Source organism: Podarcis muralis, chromosome 8 (assembly GCF_964188315.1).
Source record: "Podarcis muralis chromosome 8, rPodMur119.hap1.1, whole genome shotgun sequence".
In the NCBI taxonomy this organism is placed as follows: Eukaryota; Metazoa; Chordata; class Lepidosauria; order Squamata; family Lacertidae; genus Podarcis; species Podarcis muralis.
The window spans coordinates 34,229,772-34,245,515 of NC_135662.1; the positions used below are offsets into that span (position 1 = coordinate 34,229,772).

General features: G+C 42.6%; 1 protein-coding gene across 3 annotated transcripts in view; it reads left to right on the forward strand.

Annotated features, from left to right (window-relative positions):
• Nucleotides 1-14,665, forward strand: part of CPA6 (carboxypeptidase A6) — a 47,719-nt gene extending 33,054 nt beyond the window's left edge. For all 3 annotated transcript variants that reach the window (XM_028736765.2, XM_028736764.2, XM_028736766.2), the window contains 2 exons: nt 4,578-4,662; nt 13,055-14,665. In XM_028736765.2, the coding sequence (XP_028592598.2) occupies nt 4,578-4,662; nt 13,055-13,242 (273 nt within the window). In that variant the 3' untranslated portion in view covers nt 13,243-14,665. The remainder of the gene's footprint in view (nt 1-4,577; nt 4,663-13,054) is intronic.
• The last annotated feature ends 1,079 nt before the right edge of the window (nt 14,666-15,744 follow it).

Genomic DNA, 15,744 nt, shown 5'->3' on the forward strand with positions numbered 1-15,744 from the left:
ACAAGCCATCAAGTGCACTTGCACAAATATCAAATACCCAAGGACAATGCAGTTGCACAGAAAACAAAAGAAAGGCACATTTACCCATGCCGTCAACAACCATGTAAGATGTGATCTCAGTTTATTGTGAATGGCGCTGAGCTGCAAAGCAGAATCACAAAGGATTTCCGTTCCGTTTCCATCCCCGGAGGCAAACTTCACAAGCACCAGATCCTCAGATTTATTTTGCATGTTGAGATTGGCCAACAGATGAAAGCTTTACCATGGGCTTCAGTATTCAGAAATGAGGGGACTCTTTAATAATTCCTGAGCTGAAGGCAAACAGGCTTCTGTCCAGCATACTAGACGGAACTGTGCAGCCAGCCACTCTTTGAATTAGTGCACTAAATTATTTAGGGCCTTGAAACTAGAGAAAAGGATACACAACTCCCCACATTTAAGTCTTGTCTTTGACTGCGTTTTACAGCACAGACATGTTCATGTGTAGTCTATTTCAGCCTTTTGGGGAGATGGTTATTTAATTTATAAAACTATTTGTTTCAGTAACCATGGTCAGGGGATCTGAAGTGAAGTTGTATGACAGTGGGATTGGGGTGGGATTGGACCCTAAGGGTCATCAGTATCATGGGATAGGGTTTGTCGAGGATTCACAGCAATGATGCTCTCAGGAGCAAACTTGCAATAAAAGTCATTTTATTTTGTTTAAATATAGAATTAAAAGGTATTCACACAGAGTGGTGCATGCTCTAGTTATCTCTTTGCTTGGACTACTGCAATCTGCTCTGTGTGGGGCTACTTTTGAAGGTGACCCGGAAACTACAACTAATCCAGAATGCGGCAGCTAGACTGGTGATTGGGAGTGGCTGCCGAGACCACATAACACCGGTCTTGAAAGATCTACATTGGCTCCCAGTACGTTTCTGAGCACAATTCAAAGTGTTGGTGCTGACCTTTAAAGTCCTAAATGGCCTCGGTCCTGTATACCTGAAGGAGCGTCTCCACCTCCATCATTCAGCCCAAACACTGAGGTCCAGTGCCAAGGGTCTTCTGGCAGTTCCCTCACTGCAAGAAGCCAAGTTACAGGGAACCAGGCAGAGGGCCTTCTCGGTAGTGGCACCCGCCCTGTGGAACGCCCTCCCACCAGATGTCAAAGAGAAAAAGAACTCCCAGACTTTTAGAAGACATCTGAAGGCAGCCCTGTTTAGGGAAGCTTTTAATGTTTAATAGACTATTGTATTTTAATATTTTGTTGGAAGCCACCCAGAGTGACTGGGGAAACCCAGCCAGATGGGCGGGGTATAAATGAATTATAATTATTATTATTATGTAAAAAGTCCTACTCACAGCAGACCCACTGAAGTTAATGGACATGGCTAACTTAGGTTCATTGATTTCAGTGGGTTTCCTCTGAGTAGGACTTAGTTGAATACAGCCCTTTATTTTTATTTATTATATTAATATCCCACCATGGAACTTGGGGCAGCATCACTCCCAGGCAGTCATTCATCCAGACACTGTTTCCAGTCATTCATCCAGACACTGTCTCAACAGAGACCTGAGCTGAAGCACAAAGTACTGGCATTTGGACAGTCACTACACACACACACACACACACACACACACACACACACACACACTTATCCTCAGAACACATCCAAAGGAGAAACCAGGGATGCTTGAGGAATTTGATTTCTATAGATTCTGATGCAAATTGACACCTTCTGGATGAATGTGTGAATTGGTATGTAATTATCTTTCTGATTTTGCTCTTCAATAATAAGAAAAATAATAATCAAATTCAGATAAATATGTATTTCAATACATATTTTGAGATAGAATAGGTTACTTCAATACATGTTTAAATATAAATGTTCATGCATTTTTGTAAATATATATATATATGAGATTAATGTGGAAACAGGACAAAATGAACCTTATGAATGAACATCTGCAGTACCGACATGGATCAGAAACAGACTGTTCTGTCCATCCCTGGTTTCCATATATGGATCAGCAATGCATAAAGTTAGTGACCTCTCATATGGCAACCTAGTTAACAGATGTGGAACTGCAGGCGCATCCCTATTTAGAAGCCTAGAATCTGTCTTCCCATGATAGCACAACAGAGCTCACTCAGCCTCCTGCTTCTTCTTCTGTGGTTCTCTGTAGGAGAATAGCACTTAGACCAGAGAATAAAACTTGGGGGGAGAAGAAAGAATGGGAATGCAGCTACTTCTGTCTCCACAGTCCATATTCTTCCACTACCATCAGTCCTGTCGCCATTTATAATATTTATAAATCAATAACTGTAATGAGCTTTACAGAATACAAGGGGACTGATCCCCACCTTGAGTCTGACACAGAGGAAGCAACCAAGGAAGGATGCAGGGTTCACAGGGAAAGAACATCCAGTTCTTTCAGCTGCACATGATTAGGCTGCAAGCTTGAATTCAGTGGGGCTTCCTCTATGTAAGCAGGGTTAGGATTACTTATTACAGGATAAGTTGCAGGAACTGTGATAAATTATGGGTTGAGCCAAAGGCTTTGAATGAAGATGGTGGTGGTATCAGACAGGTGTTTTGGGAGGCGATTCTAAGTTTCCAGGGCAGCAAGGGAGAAAGGGTAGAGTCTTTTGAGGGAGGAGGAGAACTAGTTCAGACAGCGGAAGGTTGTGAAGCTGGAGAAGCAAAGGTCATGGGCAGGATGTACTGAAGGCCATGGAGGACTTTGAAAGCACAGTCAATAAGCTTGTGCTGGATCTGGGAGTGGACAGGAAGCCAGTGTAAGGTTTTCAATGCGTGGCATCTCACAACCAGAGTGACAAATGAGGTGAATGGTTTTGGGAGCCAAACCTTGCTTGGGTGTGAGGGAACCAAGGTAAGGCAGCAGAAGACCAGAATGGAAATCATACTGCATAGAAAAATCTATTGGAACCGTTTAGTAATAGATGTGTGACAGAACGGTTGTTATCCTTGTGGGCAACTAGCTACACATTTCTTCAACTATTTTACCTAGTACTGAATAAATTCCACCTATTTCTTCGTGCCATGGCAGACATCTGCTGTGACTCTTCATAACTGTTACTACTCTAGAGGTATCCAAAAATGTCAGCACATCTGGGCACTCTGTATATACTCTCTCATTTGATTCTTAAATGTAAAATATATAGCAATACAGAAGCAGAGTCTCAGCAATTCCCTTATCTGTAACATCATAATTAAGTTTTTTGAAAGTTGGTTCCCGTCACAGACTGGCTGTTGCAACTGCAAAATATAATTCAGGGATATTTCTGCATAGTGAATGGTTCTTGTCAAGATAAATCCCTTTCTTTTTCATATCCTGGACAGAAACAACTCTGCTACTGAAATCACTTAAATATAATGATATTCTGAGTGTTTCAATGAGCCCAGCCTTGTCGCTCTGGAACTGCATCTTGTTGAGTGTGAATTGGATGAAGATTCTCAGTAGACATCTGAAAAGTAGCCTTAATGGCATGAAGATCCTGGGAATCTGGGGCAGGTACCAGTGTACCACCACCACCACCCGTCAAAGTTAACCTGCAGGCATGGGAGAAGATAAAGATCTGGCATGTTGGACCAAAAGGTTCCCCACAAAATTAACTATTCTCATAAGGTGAATTGGAGACCCGTTGGAAGCAGAGCATGAAGTTCCAGGGAGGGATAGGATCTTTCTTTTTCTGCAGCCAACCCATGCATAGATTGTAAGCATCCTGGCAGAGGATCCTTGCTGATTCCTTTAATTGCCCAGTCATTCCAAGGATGCAGGTGGCGCTGTGGTCTAAACCACTGAGCCTCTTGGGCTTGCCGATCAGAAGGTTGGCGGTTCGAATTCCCGCGATGGGGTGAGCTCCCGCCGCTCTGTCTCAGCTCCTGCCAACCTAGCAGTTTGAAAGCACGCCAGTGCAAGTAGATAAAAAGTTACCGCTGCAGCAGGAAGGTAAACGGTGTTTCCGTGCGCTCTGCTTTCCATCATGGTGTTCCGTTGCGCCAGAAGCGGTTTAGTCATGCTGGCCACATGATCTGGAAGCTGTCTGCGGACAAACGCCAACTCCTTCGGCCTGAAAGTGAAATGAGCACCACAACCCCATAGTCGCCTTTGACTGGACTTAACCGTCCAGGGGTCCTTTACCTTTTACCTTACCATTCCAATATGATCTTAGAAAAAAGGGGAAGATAGAAAACAAAACTTTTCTTCTTTGTTCATCCTTGTTCACTGCTTTAAGGGTGGGGGCAGAGGCATCCTTTCTTATGCCTCCTTTAATGCCATTGTTCGAATTAGTAATTAAGTCCACAAATCCTTACATGCAGTGACAGGCAACAGGCATATGGCAGCATACAAGACCTCATACAAGACCTCTACATGCTAAAATATGAACCAGATTATTTATGCTGGGTTTTGAAAGCTTTGAAATGGGAATGAAGTAAAAACAAGTTTGAGGAACATTGTCCTAAATTGTTGGATGTTACTTGAAATTTTGAAATAACTACAATTGTTTCTCTCATTCTCTCTCTGTTTGTTTGTTTTTTGTTTTTTGTTTTGTTTTGTTCCCTTCCCAGGAATCTGCTGCTTTTAACGCTGTAAATGCCTTGCAGTCAGTTTATGGGATAAGATACCGATATGGCCCTGCCTCCAGCACTTTGTGTAAGTTTCTCCAGTATGCTAGTTCATTGGTTTTCTATTTGTACTGTGTTAGTGTTGTTGGCTGTGTTGTAAAGATGCAAGCAAACCATTTCAAAGAGAACTTTGTTCAGTATGCTATGAGAAGCAAGAGACGGCTGCATGAAATTTACATTATATTTTTACACACCACCCTAATCTCTTTGAGTGGTGCGAGATTTCTGGGGTTCCAGACACTTATCTACAGTTTCTGTTTCCTTTTGGGGAATAAGGCACAGCAGAGACTGTGGTGTTTTTATCATATATGGTTTTATTTACATGCCATATATATATATATAGTAACAAGAAGCCGAAAGCACCTGCCTGAAGATGACGAGTGAGACCTCGTCGAAACGTCGCCTAGACACCCCAACTTTTACACGGGAAGATACCCGAGGACACCAAAACCTGCATTCCTGTACCCGTGAAAATCTACGAAAGCATATATATATATATATATATATGCAGGTTTTGGTGTCCTCGGGTGTCTTCCCGTGTAAAAGATGGGGTGTCTAGGCGACGTTTCGACGAGGTCTCACTCGTCATCTTCAGGCTGGTGCTTTCGGCTTCTTGTTACTGGAACAGAGCAGGATCTCAGTGTTTGAGTTCCTATAAATACTGTTGAGGAGGTGTGGTGTATAGCCTCCAATGTTCTGGGCAGAGAGGAAGTTCCCAGGCTAGTGTGCCTTTTCTTCTTTTGTTCCTTAATTACTTGAGGGATATCTTGAGTGATTTCTTGAGTGATATCCTGAGTACCACTTAGGTGGGTCATTAGGTGTGGATTAGTTGCTAAGGCCTTTGTGTCTTGACCTCTTGAACTTTGTGAAGAGTTTTTCTGAGAAGATGGCTGTACTGCACTTAGTTGTGCTCTGGCTTGGCTTCGTGTATAGGGGCGAGCTGTGGTTTTGTGGCCTGTGCCAGCCAGATCTGTGTAGGGATTGCAGGGGGGTGCAGCATCCGGAGGTGCCACCATGGTTTGGCTACTGGATGGTGTCTGTAATTTATCTGTGGAGAGGGTCTGGGTTTGGATCTGGTGTGGTTGATTGGTGATGGCGTTCTGTGTGCCTCTGGCTCTGGTGTCAGTTTTTGTGGGGAGGGCTAATTTCCAGATGTCTGGCAAGCGGGATGTGTCGTCACGCTTGTTCATGTTGTGAGGGTGTTTCTCTATCTCGATGGCTTCCATGATTATTCTCTTGTGGTGATGTTCCATGTTAAAGAGCAATTTGGAATCTGCAAAATTAATTTCGTGTCCTGTTTCTTTCATGTGTTGGAAAAGAGAGGAAGTTTTTTCTTCTTTTTTGACGGCATTCTTGTGTTCTGCAATACGTGCATTTATTCGTCTGTTTGTTTGTCCAATGTACGTGGCTGGGCAGACTTTGCAGGGTATTTCATAGACCCCTTGGTTTTCCAACTGGATTTTATCCTTGGGGTTTCTGAGGATATTGGCTATTTTTTGGTTGGTGCAAAAGGCTGTTTTGATATTGTGTTTATGGAGGATTTTGCTAATTTTATCTGTAGTGCCCTTGATATAAGGAAGGAGGGCCATGCCATTGTTTTCTTCTGTGTCTTGGTTTTTGGGGGGTGTTTCTTTTTGGATTAGCTTCATAACCCTGTTTTGCTGGTATCCATTGGCAATTAACACATTTGAGAGATTCTGTAACTCAGTTGTCAGGTGGTCTTTGTCAGCCAGGCGTTTGGTTCTGGAGATGAGAGTCTTGGCTACGGAGTTTATTTGTGCAGGGTGGTGGTGTGATTGTGCATGTAAGTAGCGGTTGGTGTGTGTTTTTTTTCCGGTAGATAGTGTGTCCTAGGGAGCCATCAGGTTTTTTGTAGATTAGGACGTCAAGGAAGGGAAGTTGGTTGTTGGCTTCTATTTCCATAGTGAATTGTATTTTGGGGTGTAGGCTGTTGAGATGTGTGAGGAAGCTGTCCAGTTTTTCTTTCCCGTGTGGCCAAATTACAAAGGTGTCGTCAACATATCTGAGCCAAAGTTTGGGTTTGTGTTCTGACTTGTCTAAAGCATTGGTTTCAAAGTGTTCCATGTACAGGTTTGCGATGACTGGTGAGAGGGGTGATCCCATAGGTGCTCCTTCTATCTGTTTGTATCTTTGTCCATTGTGGATGAAGTACGTGTTGGTTAGGCAGTGGTTGGTCAGGTCCAAGATGTATTCGGGGGGATTGTATTTGTTTTGAATGGCTGTCAAGGCTTCATTAATGGGCACTTGTGTGAAGAGAGATACAACATCGAAGCTCACAAGTAGGTCATTGGGATGTAGGTTTTGCTTCTTTATTGTTTCTATGAACTGGAAGGAGTTTGGAACGTGTGAAGAGATGGATTCTGCATAGGGCTGAAGTTGCTTGGCGAGAAATTTAGCGAGATTTTGTAGAGGTGAGCCTATGGAGCTGACTATTGGTCTGAGTGGTGTTCCTTCTTTGTGTATCTTGGGGAGGCCGTAGAGTTTGGGGCATCTGGATGATTTTTCTCTGGGGATGATTCTTAGCTGGATTTCTTCACTGATAGGAGAGGCTTTTATTTTGGATTTGGTGGTTTTTTCCAGATAGGTGGTGGGATCTGTTTTTATAGGTTGATAGGTAGGGTCTTGGAGTAGATTTGATACTCTACGGCCTCCCCAAAATACACAAACTCTACGGCCTCCCCAAGATACACAAAGAAGGAACACCACTCAGACCAATAGTCAGCTCCATAGGCTCACCTCTACAAAATCTCGCTAAATTTCTCGCCAAGCAACTTCAGCCCTATGCAGAATCCATCTCTTCACACGTTCCAAACTCCTTCCAGTTCATAGAAACAATAAAGAAGCAAAACCTACATCCCAATGACCTACTTGTGAGCTTCGATGTTGTATCTCTCTTCACACAAGTGCCCATTAATGAAGCCTTGACAGCCATTCAAAACAAATACAATCCCCCCGAATACATCTTGGACCTGACCAACCACTGCCTAACCAACACGTACTTCATCCACAATGGACAAAGATACAAACAGATAGAAGGAGCACCTATGGGATCACCCCTCTCACCAGTCATCGCAAACCTGTACATGGAACACTTTGAAACCAATGCTTTAGACAAGTCAGAACACAAACCCAAACTTTGGCTCAGATATGTTGACGACACCTTTGTAATTTGGCCACACGGGAAAGAAAAACTGGACAGCTTCCTCACACATCTCAACAGCCTACACCCCAAAATACAATTCACTATGGAAATAGAAGCCAACAACCAACTTCCCTTCCTTGACGTCCTAATCTACAAAAAACCTGATGGCTCCCTAGGACACACTATCTACCGGAAAAAAACACACACCAACCGCTACTTACATGCACAATCACACCACCACCCTGCACAAATAAACTCCGTAGCCAAGACTCTCATCTCCAGAACCAAACGCCTGGCTGACAAAGACCACCTGACAACTGAGTTACAGAATCTCTCAAATGTGTTAATTGCCAATGGATACCAGCAAAACAGGGTTATGAAGCTAATCCAAAAAGAAACACCCCCCAAAAACCAAGACACAGAAGAAAACAATGGCATGGCCCTCCTTCCTTATATCAAGGGCACTACAGATAAAATTAGCAAAATCCTCCATAAACACAATATCAAAACAGCCTTTTGCACCAACCAAAAAATAGCCAATATCCTCAGAAACCCCAAGGATAAAATCCAGTTGGAAAACCAAGGGGTCTATGAAATACCCTGCAAAGTCTGCCCAGCCACGTACATTGGACAAACAAACAGACGAATAAATGCACGTATTGCAGAACACAAGAATGCCGTCAAAAAAGAAGAAAAAACTTCCTCTCTTTTCCAACACATGAAAGAAACAGGACACGAAATTAATTTTGCAGATTCCAAATTGCTCTTTAACATGGAACATCACCACAAGAGAATAATCATGGAAGCCATCGAGATAGAGAAACACCCTCACAACATGAACAAGCGTGACGACACATCCCGCTTGCCAGACATCTGGAAATTAGCCCTCCCCACAAAAACTGACACCAGAGCCAGAGGCACACAGAACGCCATCACCAATCAACCACACCAGATCCAAACCCAGACCCTCTCCACAGATAAATTACAGACACCATCCAGTAGCCAAACCATGGTGGCACCTCCGGATGCTGCACCCCCCTGCAATCCCTACACAGATCTGGCTGGCACAGGCCACAAAACCACAGCTCGCCCCTATACACGAAGCCAAGCCAGAGCACAACTAAGTGCAGTACAGCCATCTTCTCAGAAAAACTCTTCACAAAGTTCAAGAGGTCAAGACACAAAGGCCTTAGCAACTAATCCACACCTAATGACCCACCTAAGTGGTACTCAGGATATCACTCAAGAAATCACTCAAGATATCCCTCAAGTAATTAAGGAACAAAAGAAGAAAAGGCACACTAGCCTGGGAACTTCCTCTCTGCCCAGAACATTGGAGGCTATACACCACACCTCCTCAACAGTATTTATAGGAACTCAAACACTGAGATCCTGCTCTGTTCCAGTAACAAGAAGCCGAAAGCACCAGCCTGAAGATGACGAGTGAGACCTCGTCGAAACGTCGCCTAGACACCCCATCTTTTACACGGGAAGACACCCGAGGACACCAAAACCTGCATTCCTGTACCCGTGAAAATCTACGAAAGCATATATATACACACACACACACACACACACACACACACACACATATACATATACAATACCATATACATACTTACACAACCTGCAGCTAGATGGAGGGATTGCAGGACATTCACATCCTATGAGGGTCTGGCTTCCCTCTTAAGGGCAGCTTTGGATTCAAAGTCTCTTGGTCCCAACCTGTCACCTCCAACTCACATGGAATTCTGCCCCTCCTTCCCCTTCTTGCTGCCAGCTGGCTTCAAGGACCTCCCCCCAGCCTAAAACCCAAAGCTGAAACCCTAAACTTGGGCGTTGTCTGCTATCATTGGCCTTTGCCTCTGCTGTTCACTCAGAGCTGGCAGTATTTACATTGCCAATCGTTCTTAATGGCCCAGTATTTTGCTCTCTTTGTTTCTTGCTAATGACCCTCCCAAGGACTTCCTGAGCATGGAAAAGTGGTTTGAACTGTCCTTTTGACACTACAGGATTCAGAAGTCTGGCAGCTTCCCTTAATACCCCAAGCATCAACTTATTCCTAACATTTACTAAATCTAAGAATTTAGGGAGATCTTGCCCCCACAAACTCATAACAGTATTTAGATGCCAACCTGACACATGTCTTGTGCACAAGCAAAAACACTTCCATGCATGTCCAGTGGAGGGAGCAATGTGCCCTTTATGTGCCAGACTCTTGTACCCCATGGGATGTCCACAGGACCTTGGATGGACTTTTCAGTAAGAATGGAGATTGTCCCTGGAAAGGAAAGCTGAAGAGCTCTCATGAGTGAGCAGAACTATGCATGCAATGCTTTGGGTCCCATCCAATGACTGAAGTGGGATTTAAGAAGCCTAACCATGTGACCCAGATCTTCTTGATGTACTAATAATTGTAGCAATGGAGTCTTAGGCTGGCAAAAAAAACCCCAACAACCACCACTCTGCCTCTTGGAGACAATATAGAAGGATCTTTAGAGGGCACTGAGAAACAACTGACATAATAAATGATGTTTGTGATTATTCAAATGGAGCTTTCAGTCCAGCTCAATTTATGGCCAACTAGTCAGAAGTTAACAGTTGATGGTGCAAGTTGAATTCCCATTCATCTAAAGGGACATTCAGCCCATTCAGTGGTGTCTGAATGAGGACCACGGCGTGGATGGGCATCCAGACACATATCTGAATGTGGGTCGGTTACAGGAAAAAAATGCTTCCTTGCACGGATCTCTTTTGCTGATCAGGGCATATGTATTTTGAGCTTGCAAGGATGTCTGGGTTGTCTCTTATCACATATTTGTAGAGAATATTGATGTACTGAGAATTCGCTCAGACTTTGGGTTATGTTCTTTTTGAATTCTGGGTTTAGATCACAATCATTTTGAAGACAATAAAAAACCAAAGTAAAATATCTTCAACAGGGAAATATTTTACAGAATATTAAAAATTCATCTTCTTCCCAGCGGAGTTTGGGATGTTTAAAGTCTGAATTTTCAATAACTGTCAGAGCCTGAATGGAAGTCTCCAGACAACTATGATAGACAAAAGAAATCCGGCAGCTTTATATAGCAAAGGAATATATTCTTCACTCGTTTAGTTTGTTCTGATCTGAAACTTTGGAAGAACGAATGCAGAGAGAAATAAATGCTTTTCTTCAATCTACTGAAAATTTAGTGGTACAAAATGAAAAGTGGTGTGAGCATAGCCCAAGGACCAGGGCATCTGTGGCCCTTCAGATACCACTGGGCTACAATTCCCTGACTGTTTGCTTAGGGTTGATGAAAATTAAAAGTGTAACAATATCCGTAAGGCCACAGGTTGCCACCGGTTTCCTAGACAAAGTATTAACAGGACACTTCATTCCCTAAGGCAACCAACACCACAATCCTATAAACATCTACCCATAAGTAACTCCCACTGAGTTCAGGGGGCTTACTGCCAGGTAAGTGGCTATAGGATTGCAGCCTTTTCTGTTTTTTAATACCAACTGGATGTTTGGTTAAGCATCCCCCGCCTTGCCCCAACTTCTAACAACATGCTTCCTCATGCTGTTTTCAGCCACACAGCAACTGCCATGCCATGTCAGGTTTTTAAGTTGTTTTAAAAAATAGATTTTAAAAAGATATTGTTATAGTTAATGAAGACTATAGTGGGAGTGCTCAGCTTGTAGTTAGCCGCAGATTGCGCCATTCAACCCTTGTTTAATTCAGTACTTCAGTGTGGGAAAGCACAACAAATAAGAATTGCACTTCACTCATTCAGCACCAGTGGAAATGTGGGAGGTAGCGTGTTCTTTTTTCTTCTAGCCCACAGCAAGCTGAGTGCAGCTCGCGACAGGGATTAATGTTCTTCTTGAGAAATGTTATGATTAAGGCTGGAGTTCTGTACATATTTACCTGGGAGCAGGAAGTGGGGGATTTGATACAGTTGATGCTTACAGATGATCTTGCCTGATTCACACTTTTCAAAACACTATGCAAACCATATCCATTCTTCACAGTTTGTTGCTGTTGTTATTGTTGTTCTAATAATATTTACATCCCTCCTTTTGCTCAAAACTGGGACTCGATGTGGAACACAAAAATTAGAACAAATACAGATAAAACACACATTGCTGAAAACATATAAAAGGCTATTGAAAGTTGCAGTTATCCAAATTTGCAGGGCAGTTCTCCAGCCAAGTAATGTGTACAAACATGCATATACTAAAGTTTGCATATAAATGCATATATTAGTGAAAATAGCATGCTGGAATGCATATGGGGAAACTGCATTGCAAATATCTGTATAGAGCGCAAAACTGAATATAAAATGTGTATAGTGAGGGAAATTCACAGGAAAAATGCTGATCGATTTCCATGAAATGGAGATGTGGAGAACTGGAGCTAAGGCTAGAAAGATGAGAAACTGAAAGTGACATGTTTATCCATTCCTAGCTGGCAGTAAGTTTTATCGAACTCAGGATTTAAATCTGACTAGACATGCATAGGATTGCATTGTTAGTAAATTGTAGGGAAGTTTTTCTTCCTAGCCTTTCCTTTCCTTGAGCCTGATCTTAGAAAATAAACTTCCATGTATCGTCTTACACACAAGGCAAGTTGAAACCTTTGTGAAAGGAGAAAGTAGAGAATGTTACCCATGCTATTTTGTTTTCCATTGTGTAATACGTAGATCTTCTTTAGAGTTAAAATTAATTACTTCAACCCTGGTCCTCTGAGTCATTGCAGCAGTGGAGAAGTGGTCAGGTTGATTTGGTTACTAAGTCTTAAACTTGCCAGCACTGTCAAATGGGCCACTCCAGCATCATGCAGTGCTAAGAAGCAGCATAGAAATGGATGAAGATGGGCTGACTGTCTCAGGTCACTGCAAGCTGATAGAGCCAGGTCTGCCAGCACAAAATTGCCTTGGTAGTCAGCAGTTTGAACTCAATTACAAAGCAGATATAGTGCAGCAAGGTGAAGGACTCCCTCTTGCCCCACCTGCAATATAGGTATTTTCACTGTACTACATACATCTACAGAGTCAGGGAAAAGAGAGCTGATGAAACTGTTTTTAGATCAAATTTTAGTCCAACTTGCAAAGCTTCTTTCTCTTCAGCATCTCTGGATTTGAGGACATTAAGCGCCTTTGAAGTTGCCTAGAAAAACAACTTAAAATATAAACTTGTGGAACTAGCATGTCCTTTCATACACATCACTTAAAATTGTTATTTTTTCCTTCCTCTTCCTTTTTCCAGATGTGAGTTCTGGCAGTTCTATGGATTGGGCATACAAAAATGGCATCCCATATGCGTTTGCATTTGAGCTGCGTGATACAGGTCATTTTGGATTTCTACTGCCGGAGACCCTAATTAAACCAACGTGCACAGAGACCATGCTGGCTGTTAAAAATATAACCATGCATCTGCTGAAAAAATGTCACTAGGGTTTGCAGCAAAGGGCCAAAACTGTATTTCTTTTTAACTGTTATTGAAAATGTTTATTACTTAGACAATGTCAAGTCAATGGAGCCTAGAATCTGTCCTGCTGGTGGAGATAATCAAAGTGGGGCAGGGGGAATGACATTCACACTGCATGTAGGTTGAAGAGTGTGATACATATTCAGGACTATGTGTATAATGGAATCATACCACTCAAGTGTAGACATTGGTTTTGAGCTGGAATGAATATGGCTTGGCAAGGCTGAAGAAATTCAAAGAGCTGGGGATGAGACTATAGCAGAGACGGGGAACCTGTAGCGTTTAAATGTGGGACTCTAACTCCTGTCAGCCACAGCTAGCATGACCAGAGGTCAGGGATGATGGGAGTTGGAGTCCAGTGTGATTTTCTTTGGACAGTGTATGAAAAATAAATGTAAGCCCTGTCAAGGAGGGGGTCATTTTCCCAAGTCCTCCCTCCAAGCTACTAATCGATCGCACACAGGCACTGAACGGGTTCCAGGTTTTATTGACATCTTCTCTTCCACCAACTACAGAGCATCAAACAACAAATTTAAAACATGGCATGTCCCGCCCCCCCCCCCCAAGCAGGTTAAGTCAAAGATTTACAGGGGCTGGGGAATGCTGGCAACCAGCCAGCCCCATCACATGCTCCCACTTTGGGGACTAATTGTTACCACCTTCCTGAGGGGCCCCACCCAGCAGTACTTGCTCACAGGATCACTACTTCATGACAAGACCTGGCCCTCTGTTATTAGCATAAATAATTGTTGTGGTGCTTACCACAGCAATTAACACATCGTCTATGTGTTGGCAAGAATGGACTGTACAAGGAGTGGGCAACCTTTGTTTGTCAAAAACTGTATTTCCTCAATGGTAGTTCGTTGGGGGTCATATACCAGAAGTGAAAGCAGAATAACATGGATGGGACAACTAATTTTCTCTTTCTGCCACTCCTTTCCCTCCCAACTACCCACCTTTTTTTCTCACCCTCTTTTTTCTCCCCCTTTTTCTCTTTCAGTCACCATTCTCCCCCCCCCCCCATATTTTTCTGCTTCTTGAAATTTGGCTGAGGGCCACAGGTTGCCCACACTCAGCCTGGAGAATAAAATATGTGAGCCTTATTGCTTAGGGGGTTGTGGAACAGTGATCCAGTCCAGCTGTAGTCTGGAATTTTTGCTGATGGACAACATCCATATTTGGATATGCAGTAAGATGTGCTTTCCAGTCTAGAAAATGATGGAGCTTCCACATGAGAAACTCCTTCATTGGATTGGGGTGAAAATGTGCAACTGTACTGGCCTTTGCTCTCTTGATACTTCTTTTAACATCAGTTGTAAATGGAAATTTTATATATTTTGTTTTTAATAACACCGGAACTTGTTAAATAAAGCACATTTTTAATTAAAATGGCCTGATATTACTGCTGCTGTGATTCTGAAAGAGAAGTGATGGTCACCCATGACGTTCTGTAACATATATTCCTAATTCTTTTGGCTTGCAAAATTAAATTGCAAACTGCAAAAATACATCACTTTCATCCTCATTAATTTAGCTACCATGTAGTCACTGACAGCCTTTTTCTCTGTTAATTTTTATAATCCTATTTTAGCTATTCAAGTTGGCAACCATCACTACTTGGACTTAACCCTATTATTTTGCCAAGTGAGGAATTCTGATCAAACAATTGACATATAATTTTATGTTAAAATATCCTCTGCAAGGTGCATTCGGAAGAAATAACTTCCTAGCAGATTGGTGGTTCTTCACCAGTTATCATTTGCAGCAGTTTCCCTAGGAGTGTTCACATACCTTTTAGACAAGATACTTAAAAATGAACAGACTTATATGAGCAAACCCTCAAAAAAATGGATAGTTTTCTCTCTCTGATATTGACTGCCGTTTTTAGCATTTCAATGGGCAGAAGGAAGAAATGTGTGCCCTGACACCTTTTATTTTTCATCAGTTACTAACCAGCTAAAATGGAAAACTTTGACTCTAATTTATGGAGAGTTGCAGGCTAACCAAACCACTGCGCGCACACAAAAATGACTTCTGAGTGGAGTCACTGCAACAGCACCTTTTTATTCAAAAGGCAGATGAGTGTTTGGACCAGAAGGCCTTTTCCTCATTCTTCTTGACTGACAGAAATTGAGCAGTCAGGCAGAACCATCCAGCTGTCTTCATGTTGCAGTCCCTTGCAAAGTATCTCTCCTGGGTGAAAAATGCCAGGTCACCTATTGGATGGGTTGCCCCTCCATTAAGACATCAGGGAGTCTACTTATGAATAATACATTAAATCAGTAATTGAAAGAATCCCATTGAGGTACACGGAGGGGCCCTTGCACATTAAAAATGCAACATTAACAATGGTGGGGATAGCTCATGTGTGTTGTAAATTAAAAGAATACAGTATTTATTATTGGCCTTATACTACATACTTTGCATTAAGGGAGACAAGGCTTAAACCATTTTATCCCTGTGGTAGA